Source organism: Leptonychotes weddellii, chromosome 4 (assembly GCF_054177405.1).
Source record: "Leptonychotes weddellii isolate Sample4059 chromosome 4, ASM5417740v2, whole genome shotgun sequence".
Classification (NCBI taxonomy): Eukaryota; Metazoa; Chordata; class Mammalia; order Carnivora; family Phocidae; genus Leptonychotes; species Leptonychotes weddellii.
In genome coordinates, this window is record NC_138372.1 from 53,121,150 (window position 1) to 53,142,665 (window position 21,516).

At 38.0% G+C, this 21,516-nt stretch overlaps 1 protein-coding gene across 1 annotated transcript; it reads left to right on the forward strand.

Annotated features, from left to right (window-relative positions):
• Positions 1 to 428: 428 nt before the first annotated feature.
• Positions 429 to 19,139, forward strand: CTH (cystathionine gamma-lyase). The gene is made up of 10 exons (XM_031041466.2): positions 429 to 807; positions 3,975 to 4,056; positions 5,815 to 5,910; positions 7,658 to 7,767; positions 9,810 to 9,941; positions 13,623 to 13,680; positions 14,146 to 14,223; positions 15,571 to 15,723; positions 17,482 to 17,603; positions 19,017 to 19,139. The coding sequence occupies exons 1-10, from the start codon at positions 640 to 642 to the stop codon at positions 19,071 to 19,073; spliced, it is 1,056 nt and encodes a 351-aa protein (XP_030897326.1). The 5' UTR covers positions 429 to 639; the 3' UTR covers positions 19,074 to 19,139.
• The last annotated feature ends 2,377 nt before the right edge of the window (positions 19,140 to 21,516 follow it).

A 21,516-nucleotide genomic window follows, 5' to 3' on the forward strand; every position in this document is an offset into this window, starting at 1 on the left:
CCTCGGTTTTCGTACGAATCTCCGCTTAGTTGCTTGCGTCGGTCAGCACCGCCCTCAGGACAAAAGGGGTCGGGGGTAGGGGTCAGGGACACTGGGGACAGTAAGAGGAGGCTATCTGTGTGGCCTGTTTACAAGGTTACTCGGTTTCAACACCAAGCCCGCCTTCCTCCATGTCTCAGGCGAACCTCCGGCCTGAGGTCACACAGACGCCCGGGTGGCTCACTGGAGCCAGCATGGCAGCCTCCCCCAGGCCCCGACTCAGGAATTTCGCCGGTAGGGAACAACACCAAGCGGACACACAGACTCCCGCTCCGCTCCACTTTCGGCTCCGGGAAGGGCGGTCCCAGCGACGCTCCAGGCAACGCCTCCGCTTCCGGCCAATGAGGAACGGGGGTCGCGTCGGGGCCTTCGCTCATTGGGTCTCGCTGGTTCCGCCTGCGGTGAACGCACACCACACGGCCGGCTACTAAAGTCTGAGCCACTGAGTCCCGGAGTCAGGCTTTTGTCCGCTCCCGGTCATCAGCCCGCCTTGTCTTTAGCCCCGGTTCTCCTGATTCTTGTGTCTCAAGCCCTGTCGCACCAGTTTTCTGGTTTTATCTTCCTTGCTCTTGTTTCTCTTTCCCTCCTTCGCAGCTCAGCATGCAGGAAAAAGACGCCTCCCCGTATGGTTTCCAGCCTCGCTTCCAGCATTTCGCCACGCAGGCCATCCATGTGGGCCAGGAACCGGAGCAATGGACCTCCCAGGCTGTAGTGCCCCCCATCTCACTGTCCACCACGTTCAAGCAAGAGGCTCCCGGCCAGCACTCGGTGAGCTGGGGCTGGCTGGGTAGGTAGGGGGTGGGGCTGGGTTGGGCGGGTAAGAGATGTCTTATATATAAAAAGCCATGCAGGTAATTTATAAAATGCTTTATACATCAGGAAGGCACCCGAATGGATGTTTACTACACCCGTAATCTTCCTTGTACTAAATCTTTGTATTCGCTGGTCCAGTGATCACATTTCTTTTGATAAGCAGGACTGGAAGGAACAGTTTGTCCAACTTGCCATATAGATTTGAACTGAAATTCATGTAATTTTGGCAAATTTGCAGTTCAAAACTGAGGGTCATAACTCTGTTGAATTACCTTTAGCAGCAAAAATTATAAAGACATGTAGAGAGTCACCTGAAAAAAACCCACAAACCCTCAGGGTCTGATAACTCACCTAGAATCAAGATCATGCCCAGTGGCTGTATTGTTACTAAAAGTGATTTACTTGCTATGGGCTAGATACAGACTTACAGGTAGTATGTCAGATGTATTACAAGTATGGTCTGGGATCCTCACAACAACCCTAGCCTGGACTAGGTTCTTATTTTTCTTATGGAAAAAAAAACAGATTAGGAATATTAAGTAACTAGCCTAAGGCCACATGGCTAGTAAATAGTGTAGCTGGGATTCTAACCCTGCTCTAGAACCCTACTCTTAGGCATTAGGCTACACTCTGCTATACTCCAATAATACTAGTAATAATCTAACCCATTGCATCATTTAAGCAGTGTGGCTTAGTGATTAAGAGCACAAATCACCTAGTCAGAGGGGCTAGGTTTGAATTCTGACACCACCTCCTCTGATCTGGGTGACCTTGTGCAAGTTGCTTAACCTATCCCAGCCTCGGGTTAATCCTGAGTAAATGGGGTTCACCAGTACCTACCACATAAATTGTTGATATATATGTTAAGCTTTATGGTACATTATAATTGCTTAGTAGTTTGGTATTTCACAGTGTTCACATTTACACTTTTTCCATTTGATCCTCACAACAGCCAGGTCAGAGGGCAGGACAGGTATCACATACTTTTTATACAAAAGGAACTGACCTAGAGTTAGATAATTGCAAGTTTTTGATAGAGCAGTCTTTGTTAATCCCTTTTGGTAACACACTGATGGGATCTTGGAGTATTTCAAAGTTGCTGAGCTTTTAAGGAAATCAGTTCAATAAACTTTGTAGGTCCGAAGCTTTGATTAGACTTCAAAAACCTCTTTAGTGTGTTGTTATATGAGTCTAGGAAAATTCTTGTAAACATAGCCCTTTGTTTTGTGAGGTACAGTTCTTTTTTTTTTAATACAAGAAATTTTTTTTAATTAAAAAAAAATTTATTTTATTATGTTATGTTAGTCACCATACCTTACATCATTAGTTTTTGATGTAGTGTTCCATGATTCATTGTTTGCATATAACACCCAATGCTCCATCACCGGGCTAACCCATCCCCCCACCCCCCCCAAAAAAACCTGTGAGGTACAGTTCTAAACGGCATTTTTACAACTGGTTTAGGATGCTTCTAGCTACTGTATTTGGAATCAAAACGTGTACACAATCTGTTTTCCAAGCTTGCAGTCTGTTGCTGGTGTAGGGTTTTGTGAACATGTGACTGTCCAAGCTTTAGCTCTTGGTATGAAAGTTAACCATTTAACCAGATAATAGTAATTAAATATTTTCAGAGAGCCAACCGGGGTGGTAAAATCTACAAATACCAGACACCTCTTAGTACCTTTAAGAACTCAGTGAAGACCACTAAAGAAAATCTGAGGAGCTGAAGAGAAGCATCTATTTCTCCTATTCCATTTGGAAAGCTATTGAATGGGCGAGAGGGTGGGAGTTTGCCACTGAAATATGCCCCCCCCACCCCAAAGTTAAATCTCTGCAGTGAATAATTATAGAGACATGGGTACGTCTCTGTGGCAGTAGCCACATGAATCCAAACAGATTTTTTTCTGTCTGGGAATACAGGTCACATCAAGGAGGTGATGGTGAGGGAGGGATGAGGATATCCTGGAACCCTATAAAATATGTCTACTCAGTTTGTCAAAAACAAGGAAACAAAGCAACCAAACTTAAAATATACATATTTTGGTAATATATATATTACTAATACTAGGAGCTTCTAAATCAGAAACAATGTAAAAAGTGGTTGTTGTGTTTTGTTATGTGCTATATGAGGCGTGGAGAGAAAATTATAGCATTTCAGTCAATGAATACTGGTTCTGACGTTCCCTATAACCTTTGGCTTCACTTTCCTAAAAGCTGCCCATGAGTATTAAATAAAATGAATGAATACTCCTAGTATGGTAGAGGTAAAAAGAGCAAATTTTAAGAAATTGTGCATAGCCACTTTGCCAAGAATTACTGTGTGCTTTTTGTTACTTATGTAGAGCCAAGATCTGAACTTTGAGCATTTGTAGGATCTGTTCATAGTTTCCTATAGGATGCTAAACAGGACTTGTATCACTTATTTCTTAGGAAATGAAATATAGGTTAGAAGTAAGTTTACTCTGTAGGCTCTGGTGATTCCCTTTTCCTGATGTCCCCAGATGAATGGGTAAAGATGAGTTGAACATAATAATAATGCTAATAATAAAAACAACTGTTTCTGTAGTAGTTAGCATGTACCAGGCACCATGTAGAGAATTTATATACATTGTATAATATTATCACCACAACAATTTTGCAAATTAGTTTTTTGTATTTTATTCCCATTTTATAGTTACTGAGATGGACTTTAAGAAAGGTTAAGTAACTTACCTATTTGGCATACAGCTCATAAGGGACAGCTATAGAATTCTAATCCAGTTTGGTGGACTTCAGAACCTTTCACACCACTGCAGCCACAATATTGTTAAGCTCCTATTTAGTTATTTATTTTAAAGATGTTATTTATTTGAGAGAGAGCAGGTGCAAAGAGAGAGCATGAGCAGGGGCAAGGGGCAGAGGGAGAGGGAGAAGCAGGCTCCCCGCTGAACAAGGAGCCTGGGACTCTATCCCAGGATCCTGGGAAGGCAGACATGTTAAGCTTCTATTTAATGGCAAGACATGTCTTAACTGAATAATAGAAAATCATCATCGTAGGATGAACCCCTAATTGTGGAGGTGTCTCTGTTAGGACTCTGATAAATAAACTTAAATCGCTTAGGATAAACTCTTCTATTCTTCAGGGTTTTGAATATAGCCGTTCCGGAAACCCCACCAGGAATTGCTTGGAAAAAGCAGTGGCAGCACTGGATGGGGCCAAGTACAGTAAGTGCTTTCCATTTCAAAGTTTGTGAAGTGTAGAACCCATTCTTGCATGTATAGACAAAATCATAGAGGCACAGAATTTAGAATTGGAAAGGAGTAAGGATTAGCTAGTTCAAAAATTTACTAAGACATTGAGTTTTTTGTCCAGGGTCCCGTTGATGGTATAATATGCATATGTGTAATTATTAGGTAAAAATAGAAGCAAAATGGCAGAATTTGCCGGTTAGTATTCATGTGAATGCACTTTTCATCTGAAGGTGTCAGTATAAATAGATAAATATTAACTGAGTTTTATAACACTACCTCTGAGAATACAAGCTTTCTGATATTCTGGTTCATTCACCTGATAATGCTTAAAAACAACACCAGCAAACATTTACCTGGTGCCCTTGATAATATGCTCTCAGATATTAGGGTTTAACTCCTTGAATCTTTTTTCATGAAGGGAGTGGATTACTATTAAATCATCTTTGTATTTTTTATATGAATGATACTGAATGAGGACAGAAGAGTGAAGAGAAAGTGAGTCTTACGAGTTTTCTCATAGCAAGAGTGCCGGGGTTAGAAATGTTAATGTGGGTTTTTGGGGGTTTGGGGAGTTTTGTCTTTTGTTTTGGATGAGGGGAGTTCTTTCTGAACACTATGCTTCTGTAATTTAGTACTGTACAGGGAACATTATTTCCTGCAGGAGGGTAAAGCCTGAGTATTCATATGGCAGACATTTTTTTCAAGTGGGCTCCAGAAAACACAGTTGTTTTTAACTGGGTTTAAATTTTAGCCTTCTCGGGGCACCTAGGTGGCTCAGTCATTAAGCGTCTGCCTTCACTCAGGTCATGATCCCAGGGTCCTGGGATAGAGTCCCTCATGAGGCTCCTTGCTCAGTGGGGGAGTCTGCTTCTCCTTCTGACCCTCCCCCTTCTCATGCTCTCTCTCTCTAAAGTAAATTGATACAATCTTTAAAAATGAAGTTTATCCTTCTATATGAATTCACCATTGGACTACAGATGTGCTGAGTAGAGAACTGTAATTCTAACCTAAACTTTTCTGAAAAGATTTTATAAGAATTACATTTTTCAAGTTAATTGAATTATCCCTTCTACCAGTCACAGGTGATTTTTATCATTAAGGTGATGCATTGATATTTTGTCAGGATATTTTCTTTTATAGTGTTTAATGTATACAATGTCAGGTTGTTGTTTTTTTTTTTTAATTGTTTTCATTATTTTTGTCCTACGTGAGATTTCGGGATCATATTTATTTAAAGGAGATTCCACACTTAAAATTTTTTAAAAACAAAATTTTTCAAATTTGCCAGACACATCTCAGGTCTGATTTTGAGTTTTGTTAAAATATTTGCTCAATTGGATATCCTTATAGTTAATGAGTGAATCATACCTTAGCTCTGTTCCTCAAGTTTGAAACTTTTTTTAGAGCTTGTCGTTTTTAAACTGTAATTTAATTGGCAATTGGCCTTTAATCTCGGAATTTTGTAAAGAATTATTTCTTTGAAGTGTTTCAGAGAAATGTTACCACCAAAGCAGAATTGTATATTTTTTCTCTTAAAGATATTTTAATTTTGAAACAGAAAGGGGGAATTGGCAATTGTATTTTCATCAGGGGACTTCTTGTGACTGTAGTGACGGCTGTCCTTATATGAGCAGAGAGAAGAACATAAAGTAATGCAAGGAAATATTGTAGGTGTTTTTCAACCCAGAGGTTTGACTTTTTCGGCTTACCCTAACTTGGCTTTTATTTTAGGTTTGGCCTTTGCTTCAGGTTTAGCTGCCACTGTGACTATTGCCCATCTCTTAAAAGCAGGAGACCAAATTATTTGTATGGATGATGTGTATGGAGGTAGGTGGCCTCTCTCATGCATGTTGTGTCAGCTGATATTTTAAAGACAGTAAAGTGGGTCCTGAATTATATTAACAATGTTACCAGGATTATTGATCATTTATTATCCTTTAAAGGTATGATGGACACCTCTGTGTTGACCCAGACTTGGTAAAGGAAGAGTATAAACATTTAGGGTCTATGCTCTGGAACTGCTTGTAAGAGAGATTGTTTAATAATAATTTTACTTAAACTGCTGGAATGAGGATGCTGGACCTGATCAACTTTCAGATCTATTCTACTCAGAGAAGATAGTGTTTAAAGAGAGAGTGTTCTAGTGTTACTTAAAATTTTTGCCTGCAGTGAAGATGAACTATAACCCAGTTCACGCTCAAAGAGCTTGCCTCTACCCACCCCTCTATCTCCCCCACATATTTATACACTTGGGGTTTTAAGGAACCTTTGGAAAATCTGTTGAAAATATGGACCCCTTCCCCGCAAAGGTGGAAGAGTGTGCTTAAGACTACACCCAATGTTTATCATTTTAATTTTAGGGTAAAAGGGTTTCACTCCTTGAAGTCCATCATGGATCCAAATTTAAGAACTTCCATTCTAAACAGTTTAAATGCAAGTTATTTAAAGTGGTGAGTAGGAAGGTAAAGAAGACAGGTTGCCCTTACCTTTAAGCAAGACTGATTTTTATGATCAAAACAATAGCAAAAAGTTTTGTAAATATATGTGTATATATATATATATTCCAAATGCTTCCATATAATTAAAATGTGATTTCTAGAATATTATCATTTTATCTATCTCCTATTAACAAAAAGTTGAATGAATGTAAGAGACTTTCAGTAATCATATTAACCCTCTTAGAAATTTGCAGAGTGCTTTGTATTTATCATTGTTTCCTATGATAGTTTGTTGAATAGAAATAGCACACCTTTAGTTACTTTTATAGTGCATTATAAAAGCCTCATGGCACACATAGATACAAAATCTTGAAAATTGCTATTGATTTTTACAATTCTTTACATTCTTTTTCAATCTTCTATTATCTAGGGTCAGTCTATACAGCATCAAAAGTTCAGTATATCTTTGATCATAGAGTATTTTTCCTTTTTCTTTTCTGGTTTTTTTTTTTTTTGGTGGGCTATCAATAAGAGCAATTTTTCCTTGAAATTTGCCTATGTAAAAATCAAATCCAGAACAGTGTTTATAAGAGAAATTATTCTAAGTTGAATGATTTATCTTTTTCACCATAAAACTGTAGTTGTTTAATTTGTATTGCCTCATTTATCTATTAAAGCTTTAGAACCACATAACAAAAAGATTGAGAGAGTACAAAGAATAATAACCAGCTTTTTTCTATTGTGAAAGTATGATCAGACTAAAAATTTATTTTGAACATTGGTTCATTTATTTTAAATTTGAGTACTAGGAAGAAATTGTTAAAAAATATATTGATGTTTCAGGGAGCATGCCACTTACTGTTTAAAGAGTAGAAATTATATGTTTTCAGAAACATTTCTGCTTCATGTCATTTAGTGTGGATATCAAGTGTGTTTTATTTGACTCTTTATCTTTCAGTTTAAAATCCAAACCTTATATTCTTTATTATACAAGATATCCAAAGTACATTTGCTGTTAGTTGTTCTTTTATTGGTGATTGACACTTCCTTATATTTTTAAAGTATTTAAACCAATGAGGAGTGAACATTTCTCAGTACAGTGTCCTCTCCATTTTGCTGATTCTTTTCTGCCTCAGGTACAAACAGGTACTTCAGGCAGGTGGCAACTGAATTTGGATTAAAGATTTCTTTTGTTGATTGTTCCAAAACCAAATTGCTAGAGGCAGCCATTACACCAGAAACCAAGGTAACTCAGTTTTCAGTTTTGTCTGTTTTCTGTGTGCTGTTTTGTTTTTATCATTTTGTTTACTAGAAGACATAATTTAAATTTGAATAACAAATTTTATTAGAAGCCATTGGAAACCATCAACAAGTTTAATATAGGTCTGGCTTCTCCAGAATATTCTCGCATAATGGTTAGGTACGTGAATTCCACGGCAGGATCCAAGTTCTAATTCTGTGTCATAGTTGGTGTATTATCATGGGCAAATTATTTAACCAAAGTCTCAATTTCTTCATCTGCAAGATGGGGATAATTGCATCTGCTTTATAGAAAGGTGGTTGTGTAAATTAGATGAGATAAGGCATATGAAATGCTCAGTGCAGTACCCAACACATAATAACTGAAAAAAATTTGTTAGCAAAAGCATACAATTATGTACTGCATTACCAAACTGGTATTGCTAACAGAGGTTATCACAGAGATTGGGTTGCAGGAAAGGAAGCTTGCCAAGGCCCCAGACCCTAAGCATACTGGCTTTTTAAGAATTTTAAGCGATACTTCAACAAAATAATAGTTACAAGTAGAGAATGGGCCACAAGCAATCTTTAGCCTCCATCCTGGGAAGCTTGCATGCCACCGGAAGGTGTTTTGTGCCTGAGTGAATGGCATATGTGGTATTCTTTCTTGGGCCTCATTTAAATTCTGCATGGGTAAAAGAAGGACCAATGTCTTTTATAAGTCAGCCTTTTCCAACTTTTTGCTAATGATTAAAAGGTTTGAATTGTACTCAAGATTATGTTGCAGGGAATGCTAAAAAATGAAAACCTTTTCTCACACAAATGATTACTTTGAAGATTAACACAGGGGTGAGCTTTGAGTGATTAAGGTTTGTTTTCAAAGGAACTTGTTTTTTATCTTGCTTAGGAGAAAAGATACTTATTAAAATAGCTGGTCTGAGTCTTTCTAAGGGAGGAAAGCAAATTGTGAGTATGTTAATTCTTGTCAACAGAACTTTATGTAGTGGCTCTTTACTGACTTGAATTAATACATTTTTTTCCCCCTGAAATATCTGCCTCATCATATGAAGTAGATTTTTTAAGTCCCTGCAAAATCAACTTTGTATTTATTATTTTTATTTTAATTACTTTTTATTATGAATATGAATAATAGATTCTTACCAGAAATGATTTTTTACAGATTTTTAAAATAATCATTTCTTGTAGAATTTGCATTATTTTAATTACCTTATCTTTTCTACTGTAAGAGTCTAGAGTAGGAAGAATATTAAACTAGATATCTTGCTCATTTATATATTAATAAAGAATCATTAACCCTTTTAAAAAGAAAGCTGTAGGTAATGTCATTCAGTACAGTGGCATCTTGTTTAACAAACAGAAATTTCTTCTTTTCTTTGGTCTTCTCAGTCACTGTCAAGCATCTACTTTGTGCCTGATTTGTGCTAGGTTTTGGGATATGATACTGTCTCCTTAAATGAGCTGTGACCAGGTTTTCTGTTGTGTGTAACTTCTCTCCTGCACTTTAAAACCCATGCTCTTCAAGTTCTGGGTACTTATTTTTATAGTTTCTCATGCATCTGGTGTTTTTAAAGTTAATATTTAGCATATGTTTGGCATTGTAGGGATAATTCTCTTTAATAAAAATTCTAGGCTATGATCTTAATGTTCTATATTATTTACCTTTGAGAACAAAATTCCTAGACACTGAATTATGTCTTTGAAATCCATCCTCTTTTTAATGGAATGTAATTATAATAATTAACTTGAGCACTTTTCTTCTTATACATAACATTATTTCATTTGATCTTTATAACAATTCTATGAAATATTATCAACCCTGTTGTACAGATGTAAAATTTGAGGAATATGGAGGGTAAGTTACTTAACTATGACCTCTCAGAAATTAATGGGGGCTAGGATTCAGATTCAACCCTTGCAAATTCATCACCCACATTCTTCAGTGTAGTCTGCCAGATGGTTACAATATATGAGACATATATTGGTGCAGTGTATTTTTATAAACTATTATCATCTGTTGAAATGTTTTAGCTTGTTTGGATTGAAACCCCCACAAACCCTAGCTTGAAGATGATTGACATTGAAGCCTGTGCACATACTGTCCATAAACATGGTGACATCATTTTGGTCGTGGATAACACTTTTATGTCAGCCTATTTCCAGGTAAATGAAAATGATTTTTTTGGCATGATTAGTAGACTACAGATACCTGTAACTAGGAAAGGAAAGACTTGTTTGCATTAACATAATTATCAAACTCATGGAATCTAATCATAGTTATTGATTAGACAAAGAATTAAAATTGGACCTTTTCTACCATTAGCTCATATCTTTTCAACCAACCCTAGGTTCATATCCATTATGGGACTTTGTGTGTTTTAAATGTTGTCTTAATTAAAGTTTTTAAGTTCTCTCAGGATGTGTAAACTCTCTGAAGAGCTGGCCTTATTATGTGATTTTATCTGTCAGTGCTTTATAAATAGTAGGGACTTTAATGTTTATGTGCTAGTTATAAATCAGTTGTGTTTTTTTTATATATATGGTGTGACTGAAAAACATATGTTATATATTTAATGCATATATGTTATATATTTAATACATATATATTTATTTTAAAATATATTAATATATGCTATTAAATTATTAAAATATATAATTAAACCTGGCTAATCTTCCAAATAAAAGGAAAACAAAAGCTATACTGCATGACATCTCAGTGTATGTCATACTTATTATTTCTCCACTTTCCTCCTTTCTGGTTTCTCGTCCCTCAGTGCCCCATGGACTACGCCCAGCTCTCTATAGCTTTACCTTGTGTGTATTTCTACTCCCTGTTTCACACTGTAGCTATAAGTACCAGGTCCTTTATAGTGCTCCTTTTAAACTATCTCTTTTCCTACCTACTCCTCTACATACATCTCTTCCCACCTCAAAACCTCCCATTCATCCTCCATTCCTTTTCTTCTTTCTCTTCCTTTTTTCCAGATGCTTATTTCTATTTTGTTCCTTTTGGTAGATCATCTAAGGATTGCTCTATAATTGATTAGCTGTCTGCCCTTTCCCCACATGTTCTCTCTCTCTTCCCTCCGAGTAGCCCAATCTGTTTCCTTTCCTTGTTAGGAGCTTACCTTCTCCTCGCTGTTTCCTTCCTGCTTGTACTTTATGATCCTTCTTATTACACTTCCTGTACTTTACCTTTATCCTGCAGAGTTCCTGAAAGCCCAGCTCATTTTTTGCTACTCTTGCATTAGGCAGATGTTGATAGCTCAGTTGTTTATATTTCCCCCCCTTTTGTTTTGGGTCCCTGCAATTGGCACAGGCTGCTGCCTTAGTTTGTATAAATCTGTTCTTCACCTTCTTCCATTTTATTGAGAAGACACTACCAGGTTTTATTTCATTTTCCTCAAACACATTTCCTCGCTACGTTGCATTTGGACAGCTTCATGGGCCACCTACCTTTGGCTCACGATATATCTTTGGCTGCTTCTTAGATCCACTAAAGCAGTCTATTTCCAAGTGAAAATCTCCTGGCATCATCTCTTTGTCCCAGGTGATTTTCACTCTTGGGTTCATTATCCCAACTCCTTATCCCATATACCACTTGCACTAAAGGCCAGTTAACACAGCATAGGGTTGCTCTAGCTGAGTCACAGCGAGTCCTATATATTCCCAAAGAGATTGCATGCATTGTTTTAGCTTGGGCCTGCCCAGATTACTCATCAGGCCTGGCCCTTTTTTTTCCCCTGTTACTGTCACTAAAATAGGTCCAGTTTTTCTACCTTTCTGAAGCCCACATCACATTTCCGCATACCAGGGACTGCAGTTTGCTTCCTTTCAATCTGCATTCATTCCAGTTGAGTTAATCAGAATCATGTTGTCCCTAAGTGGCCACATGTATTAGTTCTATACAGTAGATCTTCTGAAAAGGTCCTCTCATTATTTTACCCTCAGGAAAACTGGATACATTCTCTTTCTTCCCTGCCTTTTGTCTTCTGGATCTTCTATAAAATATGTCACAAAAGGCAAAATGGACATACCATCGTAAAGTTTCAGAGTTTGAGAGTAGAACCTCTCGATTTACATAATTTAGATGTGAGTGCTACTTCTACCAGCTTTTTAATCTGAATGATCTGCTTCGATTTTCTTTTCTTTCTTTCTTTCTTCCTTCCTTCTTTTCTTTCTTTCCTTCCTTCCTTCCTTCTTTTCTCTTTCTTTCTTTCTTTCTTCTTTCTTTCTTTCTTTCCTTCCTTCCTTCCTTTCTTCCTTCCTTCCTTTCTTTCTTTCTTCCTTCTTTTCGTTCTTCCTTCCTTCCTTTCTTCTTTCTTTCTTTCTTTCCTTCCTTCCTTCTTTCCTTCCTTCCTTCCTTCCTTCTTTTCTTTCTTTCTTTCTTTTCTTTCCTTTCTTTCTTTCTTGCAAGATGGGGGAGGGGGGACAGAAGGAGAGGGAGAGAATCTTAAGCAGGCTCCATGCTCAGTGCAGAGCCTGACATGGAGCTTGATCTCACCACCCTGCGATCATGACCTGAGCCGAAATCAAGAGTCAGATGCTTAACCAACTGAGCCACTCAGGCACCACTGTTTTGTTTTTCTTCGTCCCTCTTCTTCATCTGTACAATGAGAATCTTAAAAGTACTGATTTTATTGAGTTAGGTAAAATATTTTGTATAGTGCTTCCCTGGGATATGTAAAGAATTTAACATGGTTCTCAGCACATAATGATATCAACAGATGTTAGTTATTTGTTTTCATTTTTCCTTTTCTTTTGACCACAGAGTTTACAGAATGTTAGCATTGGAAGAGACATCATCTAGTTTGACTCCATCACTTTGGAGATGCGCAAACACCTATGTAGAGAGTCCTTTGAGTAATACCTGACTTAAAACATCCTATTTTTGAAACACCCCAAATGAAAAGTCCTATAGCCCCTTATACTAACACCTTCCAAAGACGAAACAACTGGTGAGGTTAAAAGACACACACACACACACACACACACACACACACACACACACACACGTACTTTCTTTTAAAGAAAATGTAAATAGGCTTCTGCCTGGGGGGTCAGTAGAGCATGTGACTCTTGATCTCAGGACTGTGATTTCAAGCCCTGTGGTGGGTACAGAGCTTACTTAAAAAAAAAAAAGAAAATGTAAATAGAAAGATGTTGGTAATATATTTTTTAGTGAATAGTTGATTATAACTTTAATTCTCACTATAAACAAAGACGTTTTAAGACTAAAGGATTGATTTGCAGGAAAATTGGGTGAGGGAAAACAATCCAAAGAAATTTCTTTCTAAGTGACTTTACACTTGGCAAAACTAGTATAATAAAAGAGTAATTATGAAAAAAAAAAGAGTAATTAAGAGTCAAGATGATGGCACATCAAGCGAATAATCACAGCATACATTATCAGGTTTTAATGATCAAAAATCTAAGCATGTTATATACTCACTTGACATAATAATTGCTAAATATTTATGTCTACTACTTTATGTGTTTACTGAGTCATAAAATGCATCTCTGCATTGTAAAATTTAGTAAGTACACTTAGGACCAGCCAGCAAATCCTCTAAAGAAACCAGTTCAGGAGACCTGTTGACCAGATTTTACCTGCTATTTCCAGAAAATTTGTGCTTTTGGATTGAATACTGGGTCCAGTGCTTTGCATTTTTATTTGGGCGGGGGGAGGGGAAAGATACCATGAGAAATCCTGGAAAATTTTAAGATGCGTGTATTTTTGAAAAGTTAGAAAAGGAATGAAATTTATAATAGCAAATAGGCATGTAATGAAGCATATTTTCAAGTGCATTACCATTTAAAATGAAAATCTTTTGTTCCTTTCAGCGGCCTTTGGCTCTGGGAGCTGATATTTGTATGTATTCAGCAACGAAATATATGAATGGTAAGACATACATAGTCTACACTTTGAGTGTTCCTTTCCATGGATAGATGAAAATACCACAGGGCTTGATATTTTGATCCTTTTTCTTCTATTATTCAGGTTTTCTCTGTGACTCATGTAGAAAGTAAAAAATTTATACTTTGGTTAAATATGGGATTTCATTTATAGCAGACAAAACTATGCTCATGACTTATGAACAGGATTAAAATTTACCAAAAAAGGTTATAGTTTTATTCTACTGACAGCTTAAAAAGAAACATTTGATTTTTATATGATTTTTATTTCATTGTTATAGGTATAGGTGTATATATTTGGTACTATCAAATTGAATACAGTTTATTTAAACTTATTTTATAGGGCTTTTTCCCAGAGAGTTTTTTTCAAGTGAAAGTTACATTGTAGAAATTTTAGAATGAAGAATAAACATACATTGTTTTTAACCTAGAGGTTTTTATTTTGTTTTAGGCCACAGTGATGTCGTAATGGGCTTAGTGTCTCTTAATTCTGAGAGCCTCCATAATAGGCTCCGTTTCTTACAAAACTGTAAGTATTAAAAAGTCCAAGAATTCCCCTTATTCTCTCAGAGGGACTACATTTGATATTTGTAGTTCCACTAAATGCTGTGAAGTAATAGCATTCTACTAAATTAGGAAGAAATGAGGAATGGAGGAGAAAGATTCTGGTTTTTAAAGGAAGTAGAAATATTAGGGTATAAAAATATAGTTGGGACATAACAGGGCTTTACAACATGACTCAAGGGATGAATTTTGTTATTTTTCAAATCCATGTTGATTTTGACCATAATTGGGTAAAGCCCAAGTGAATTTTTAGTTTTCAGACTGACTAGATTTTTTTTCTTTAGATAAAACATTTGGAATGATGGCTTTCTTATACTCCACCTTTTATGTCTGGAATGGTGGTTAACTTTAACTAGCACTTAATATATAAACTTACATTTTTCAACAGATGTCTAAACACCATTTCCTGTTTAGATAGTTTAGTTATCTCAAGTATGGGTAAGGATTTATTTGAAGGTGCTTAGTTTAACCATTGTGATTTGACAGATAAGATACAAACATAATTAGGAATAAAATAAATAAGTATTAAATAAATAAAGGAAGGGACGCCTGGGTGGCTCAGTCAGTTAAGGGACTGTCTTCGGGTCATGATCTCAGGGTTCTGGGATTGAGCCCCTCATTGGGCTCCCTGCTCGGCAGGAGGCTTGCTTCTCCCTCTCCCACTCCCCTTGCTTGTGTTCCCTCTCTTGCTGTCTCTCTCTCTGTCAAATAAATAAATAAAATCTTTAAAAAAATAAAATAAAATAAGTAAAAAAATAAATAAAGGAAATAAGCATTAAAGTAAAAAAAAAAAAAAAGAGGCACCAAGGAGGAAAACCAAAACTTACTGCTTGATAAATTCCTTTTATTTATAAAACGTTAAAGTGAGGTACACACCTTGGAGGCATAGTAACTCCTAGGCTGCTTTAGACAAAAGCTAAATAGAATGTTGGTAGAACTTTCAGTAACAATAGGAGCTGAATGCTGTTTTTTCTACATGTTCAAAGAAATACGAGGTTCAACTATGTGCAGTATGTCATTGAATGGAAATCATAGAAAGGACTATTTATGTTCATGTTTGAAATGTTCACATTGTGTTCATGTTTAGTTTGCAGGATCTTCATTTCCCCTCTCATTTTAAAGCCCATTCTTTGAGCGTACTTTAGGCTTCATTCTTATGCTTCTGATTTGATATATTAATTTCTCCCCTAAAACTCAAACATTGGCCTCTGTAGCTCATTTCTCAGAGTCACTATAATGAAAAAGAGAGTGAGAGAATCTTCTGGGTCTCTCCCCCCCTTTCATACTAACCCAGCATATGTTCATTTTGCAGCTCTTGGAGCAGTTCCATCCCCTGTTGACTGTTACCTCTGCAATCGAGGTCTGAAGACTCTACAGGTCCGAATGGAGAAGCATTTCGAAAATGGAATGGCAGTTGCCCAGTTTCTGGAATCTAATCCTTGGGTAGAAAAGGTTATTTATCCTGGTATGTTGATATGATTTCTTTTCTTTTCTTTCTTTCTTTTTTTTTTTTTTTTAAGATTTACTTCTTTATTTGAGAGACAGCGTGTGCAAGTTGGGGGGAGGGGCAAAGGGAGAGGGGAGAGAGAATATCCAGCAGACTCCTCGCTGAGCCCAGAGCCAATGCAGAGCTCTCTCTCACAACCCTGAGATCATGACCTGAGCCGAAATCAGGAGTCAGACGCTCAACCGACTGATGCACCCAGGTGCCCCAATGTTGATATGATTTCTAAGAACATATGCTTACACTAGGATGTTATGGGTTATCCTAAGTATCTGTGTATGACACCTGTTGTAAGGTAGCTGCTTTCATGTATTTTTATGTTGTTTATATATTATTGGACACTGCTGTATGTCAGGCTCTGTGGGGGGTTTGGTGGCGAAGATAGACAATGGTCTGTGTCCTTGTGTTGCCTCTGATCTAGTGGTTGCTTTGATGTTAGGAAATTGATTTTACGCATTAGATGTTCCTGCCATGGTCTTTAGCTTGAAGGCTTGTATTTACCTGTTCCAGGATTGCAACATTGTACTTTCCAGTTGATTTGCTTATAGTCTTTTCAGTCTGCCATTCTTCATTAGCTCTTTTATCTGCTTTAGGTTGGGCCTGGATACTCATCAAATTGAGACTTACTACTTACGCAGCAAAATTCCCCTGAAGCTGTCTTACTTCCTTTCCAAATTTTTTCACCTCTGCCAACTCATGTGGAGTTAGCAGACTTATATATTACTCTTTGAATTTATTTTGCCAGTCTTTTAAATTGTGGTGTGGTCTTAAGTAAATAGTTACTTTGAACCCTTTGAGGTTTTAGCCACGTGGTCTTGGTGGACAGGAGAATTAAGCTTGATTCCTGTCCTCAGGGAATTTAGATAAGCCAAGACAGAACTACATATGAGATTAAATGCCCTATATGTCCCCTAGGTTAAAGAGCTGTTGACTGGTATGTATTTTGAATGGAGGGAAGGAGAAGAGTTTCGGCCTGTGCCTTGAATGGGAAGCATTTGTTAGAAGGGCATGGACAGGCATTCCAATTCATTCAACAAATGTTTATTAATTGCCCACGATGGAGCAAGCTTTGAACTAGGACCTGGGATCCAATTATTAACAAAAGAAATGGAGGTGGCGCCTGGGTGGCTCAGTCGTTAAGCGTCTGCTTTCAGCTCAGGTCATGGTCCCAGGGTCCTGGGATCGAGCCCTGCATCGGGCTCCCTGCTCTGCGGGAGGCCTGCTTCTCCCTCTGCTGCTCCCCTTGCTTGTATTCCCTCTCTCCCTGCCTCTCTCTCTGTCAAATAAATAAATAAAATCTTTAAAAAAAACCAAAAACAAAAACAAAAGAAATGGATTTCTCCACATGGAGCTAGTCTGATGGATAAGACAGATGTTAAACAAGAAATTACAGAATGACCTAACTAATAGAGGGGCTGGGCAGTCAGCGGGGAGGATGTTCTGCGTTAAAGGGACAGCTTGTACACAGGTCCTGAGATGAAAAAAAGTGCAGTACTGCTAGTGTAAGGAAAGTTGATGTAGCTCGAGCATGGAGAGGGTAGAAGAGATAGGTCAGAATGAAGCTAGAGGCCAGAACACATCGTCAGATGTGGACGTGGTGTAAAGCTCATCATTATTAGGCTTATTTGCAGTTTGCTTTAGGCAAACAGTGAATTTTTTCATTCTGAAATTACATGTTTGACTCTAAAATAAGACTTTTATTGTGCCTCATGATCACAGGGCTGCCCTCTCATCCTCAGCATGAGCTGGCGAAGCGTCAATGCACAGGTTGCCCAGGGATGATCACCTTCTATATTAAGGGCACTCTTCAGCATGCTCAGACGTTTCTCAAGAACCTCAAGGTAAACTTTCAAACGAGGTGTTTTTTTTTTTTTAAAGATTTTTTATTTATTTATTTGAGAGAGAATGAGATAGAGAGAGCATGAGAGGGGGGAGGGTCAGAGAGAGAAGCAGACTCCCCGCCGAGCAGGGAGCCCGATGCGGGACTCGATCCCGGGACTCCAGGATCATGACCCGAGCCGAAGGCAGTTGCTTAACCAACTGAGCCACCCAGGCGCCCTCAAACGAGGTTTTTTAAATCGTCGAGGCAGATTCCAGCAGTTCATGATCTCTCAGATTCACGTCTTTGGACTGCAGGTCACACCTACAGACCTCTTTCTCATGAAATGCTTTGGGTTGGAAAACGACTTTGGTGCAGTAGCAGACATCTGAATATGTTTGTTTACTGAACTCTCCGGACACGGCCATCAGTTTGAGAGAGACGGAATGTCCCGATGCATTGGTTTTAGATTTATTGAATTTATTGAAAATTGAACCCCTTTTCCAAATGAAATGTTATGTGAAACTTCGAAGTAATGTGTGGCTAGTGCACGGCACAAAGGCCTCCCTGAAATCCAGCCTAGGAGTGGCTTTCCAGACCTGTGCCTCCCAGGCTGCATCTGCCTGGGGTGAAGGAAGGGAGGCCTTTGTCTGATGTTTCACGCTGCCAGGAGGCTCTCAGGGCCCCCAGGGCCCCCGGGAGAGGGGCCTCTGTAACTCCATACACTGGGCTTTCAGAGCTCATGCAAGAGGCTGAGTTCTAAATACTGAGGTCTAATGCATAGGCTGCTGCCAGATTAGTCAGCATCCACTGGTATCTAAAAGTTGTACTAAAAGCAGAAAGATAGTGTATGTTTAATTAAATACCGTTGTAAGAGTAATTTTAAAATATTTGTAAAATTATGACACTGTAACACTAAATAACAAAAACAGGTTTTTTTTTTCCTACTCCAGGAGGGAGTTAAATGGATGTATTAATTTAGTAAGTGATACATTTTAACAAGTAAGTGTGTATGTATTAATTTAGTAAGTGATTAATTTTAACAAGTGTGTATAACTTGGTAGCCTTTAGAGATTTTTATTTAAAGGGTAACCACAGAGCTAGGTCTCAAACGTAATAATGCTGAGGTTTTAGGGCTCGTGTTAGTTAAGTATCATTTAAGTAGAGGGCCAAATCAGGAAGGTAGGAGAGATTCACCTTCCTCAACTTGTAATGTTTTAAAAGTTGGCACCTCGTATGTCTAATCAGTGCCATTAGTGTTACAGATTTTATTTTCATTTTTTCTCTGGGCTTCTTGCCCAAATTGTACTTTTTTTTCATAATCACCACCATTTCTCACCCTGTGTCCAGGGCCATTTTGTTAAAAACATTTAGTTTTGTATTTTTGTATTTTTACGTTAGTGAAAGATCTAAATGAATGTTTTCTTTGCCATAGTTATTTACTCTGGCTGAGAGCTTGGGAGGATACGAAAGTCTTGCTGAGCTTCCGTGAGTATATTTCCGTTTTTCTCAGTGTTTTAACTTTGGTAACATCAGGAGTAATTCAAGACATTTGACAATAAGAATAGCATCGATCTATTTAATCAGAATGGACCCAGTAGAATGGGGACCCTGATAAAAATCTCAGCTGTATGTGTCCTCCCCAATTTTGCTTCCTTCCGTTCTGCCTGAAGGCGATTCCAGCAGAGTTGTAGTTTAGGATTTCTGACCTTTGACACGGGGCTACTTGTTCTATCCCACTCTGCCCTGGAAGGGGGGTTGGAGGCTTTTATGAGATGGGCTGATTTCAAGGCTTCTTAGAAATGGATGAAATATTTCCATGCCCTTGACAGTCAGAGATGCCAACGAATCCATTTATTTTCTGTTCTCTGGATAAACCTTGAATGGCTTCATGTTATCTGCAAGATAAACCCAAAATCTACCTTGGTATTCCTGATCCAATCAGTTCATCTAATTGTATCAAAGCACCAGAGGATGTTAGAACATGCAGCCTGAGATCAGGGATCCAATAGCTTATTTTATAGATAAGGAAACAAAGATTCAGAAAGTTTTGCTGATTACTCAGATGTCACATAGGAATCTGTTAGCAACTTCACTCTTGAGGCTTTGCATAGAAACAATGAGAGGAGGCAAAAGCAGCCCGGATCTGGATTTGAGACCTACTCCACCAGTTACTCGCCTCCGAGCTTCAGTTTTTTATGTCCATAAAATGGGATTAGTAATTAAAATAACAATGATCATTTATTGATTACCTGTCCCACCAAGCATTCCAGAGCTGTAGCCTGATTTTATCTGATGTTACTCTGCTCATGTATTGTAAATATTGCACTGGTGATGAACATCATTACCTAATAACTTTCAAGAGTACTAAATGCACCCAGCATGTTGCTGTGTTTTAATTTTCATACACATTTCTGGAATAACTGTTCTGGAGGCACTATGTTAAGGGGTGTCAGGGATTACCACAATTTAGACACATTTGCCGTCCTCTCCATGGTAATTTGCAGCTTCTTGGAAGAGTCAGGCAGTTTCACATAAAGTTAAAGAAAAAAAATGTATGATACCCAAAGAATACTCAAATAATTAAGATAACACAAATAGGTTTTTGTGTCTTTCAAGAAGATGCCTGCTAGTAAGTCTGGATGCACAAGAGGGCACACTCAGCATATGAAATTGGGTTATTTTTCATAGTCATAAAATGTGTATTACTTTAAGGCTCTCTTAAGAATCGACACCTCCTGATTTCTTCAGGGATTTGGTTTAAAGTTGCTTGGCCCTCAGATGTACCAGCCAGCTAGGCCATCATCCCAATGCCTGCCAGTGGACGAGTGAATTTAGGTCAGGGCTTGTCTGTTCTTGCCTCATTCTGTGACTCCCAACCGCTGCAACGAGTACAGAATTGCAATAGGAGAGGGAGGGAGCAGAGCCAATGTGCGCTGGATTGGTCTTCCATCCTGACGACGCATATTAACTCCGCAACCTCAGAAAAGTTACTTATGTTCTCTCAGTCTGTTTTCTCGGTTGTAAAATGTGGATAACACTGTACTTAGCTCTTAGGGTTGTTATGAGAACATGGGGGAAAAATATCCCTAAGCCAGTGCCTTGATTCATACTAGGGCCCAATAAATGTTAATTATTATTAGGAATTACTATGTTTTATTAGGCATCTAATACACTCCAGGTACTTGCAAATGCTTTATATATGTTCCTTCCATTAATGACTGTGATAAACTTTTGGGATAGGACTTATATCCAACTTCTATTCATTTAAAAGAAAATGAATTAATGCACACAAATGACCTAGTAGAGTACCTGCCTCATGGTAGGCCTATAATAAGTGATAGCTATTGTTATGATTTTAGATAAAGAAATTGATTGTGAGGACAGGGAACTTCTACCAGCCCACACAGCAAGTGTGTGAAGGGGCTGATTCACGTACAGGTCTATTCATCTCACAGGCCTAAATTCCTATTTTTATATGTATACTCTCTTTTGAGGAATTAAAAGCCTGAAAAGGCAGAACATTTTTTATTTTATTTTATATATTTTTAAAGGATTTTATTTATTTATTTGAGAGAGAGCACAAGTGGGGTAAGGAGCAGAGGAAGAAGCAGACTCGAGCAGGGTGAGGGTCAGAGAGGGAGGGAGAAGCAGGGAGCCCAATGCGGGCTCCATCCCGGGACTCCAGAACCATGACCTGAGCTGAAGGCAGACACCCAACTGACTGAGCCACCCAGGCACCCAAGGCAGAACATTTTTTTTTTTTTTAATTATGTTATGTTAGTCACCATACAATACATCATTAGTTTTTGATGTGGTGATCCACAATCCATTGTTTTCGAATAACACCGAGTGCTCCATGCAGTATGTGCCCGGCTTAATACCCATCACCGGGCTAACCCATTCCCCCTCCCCCCTCCCCTCTAAAACCCTGT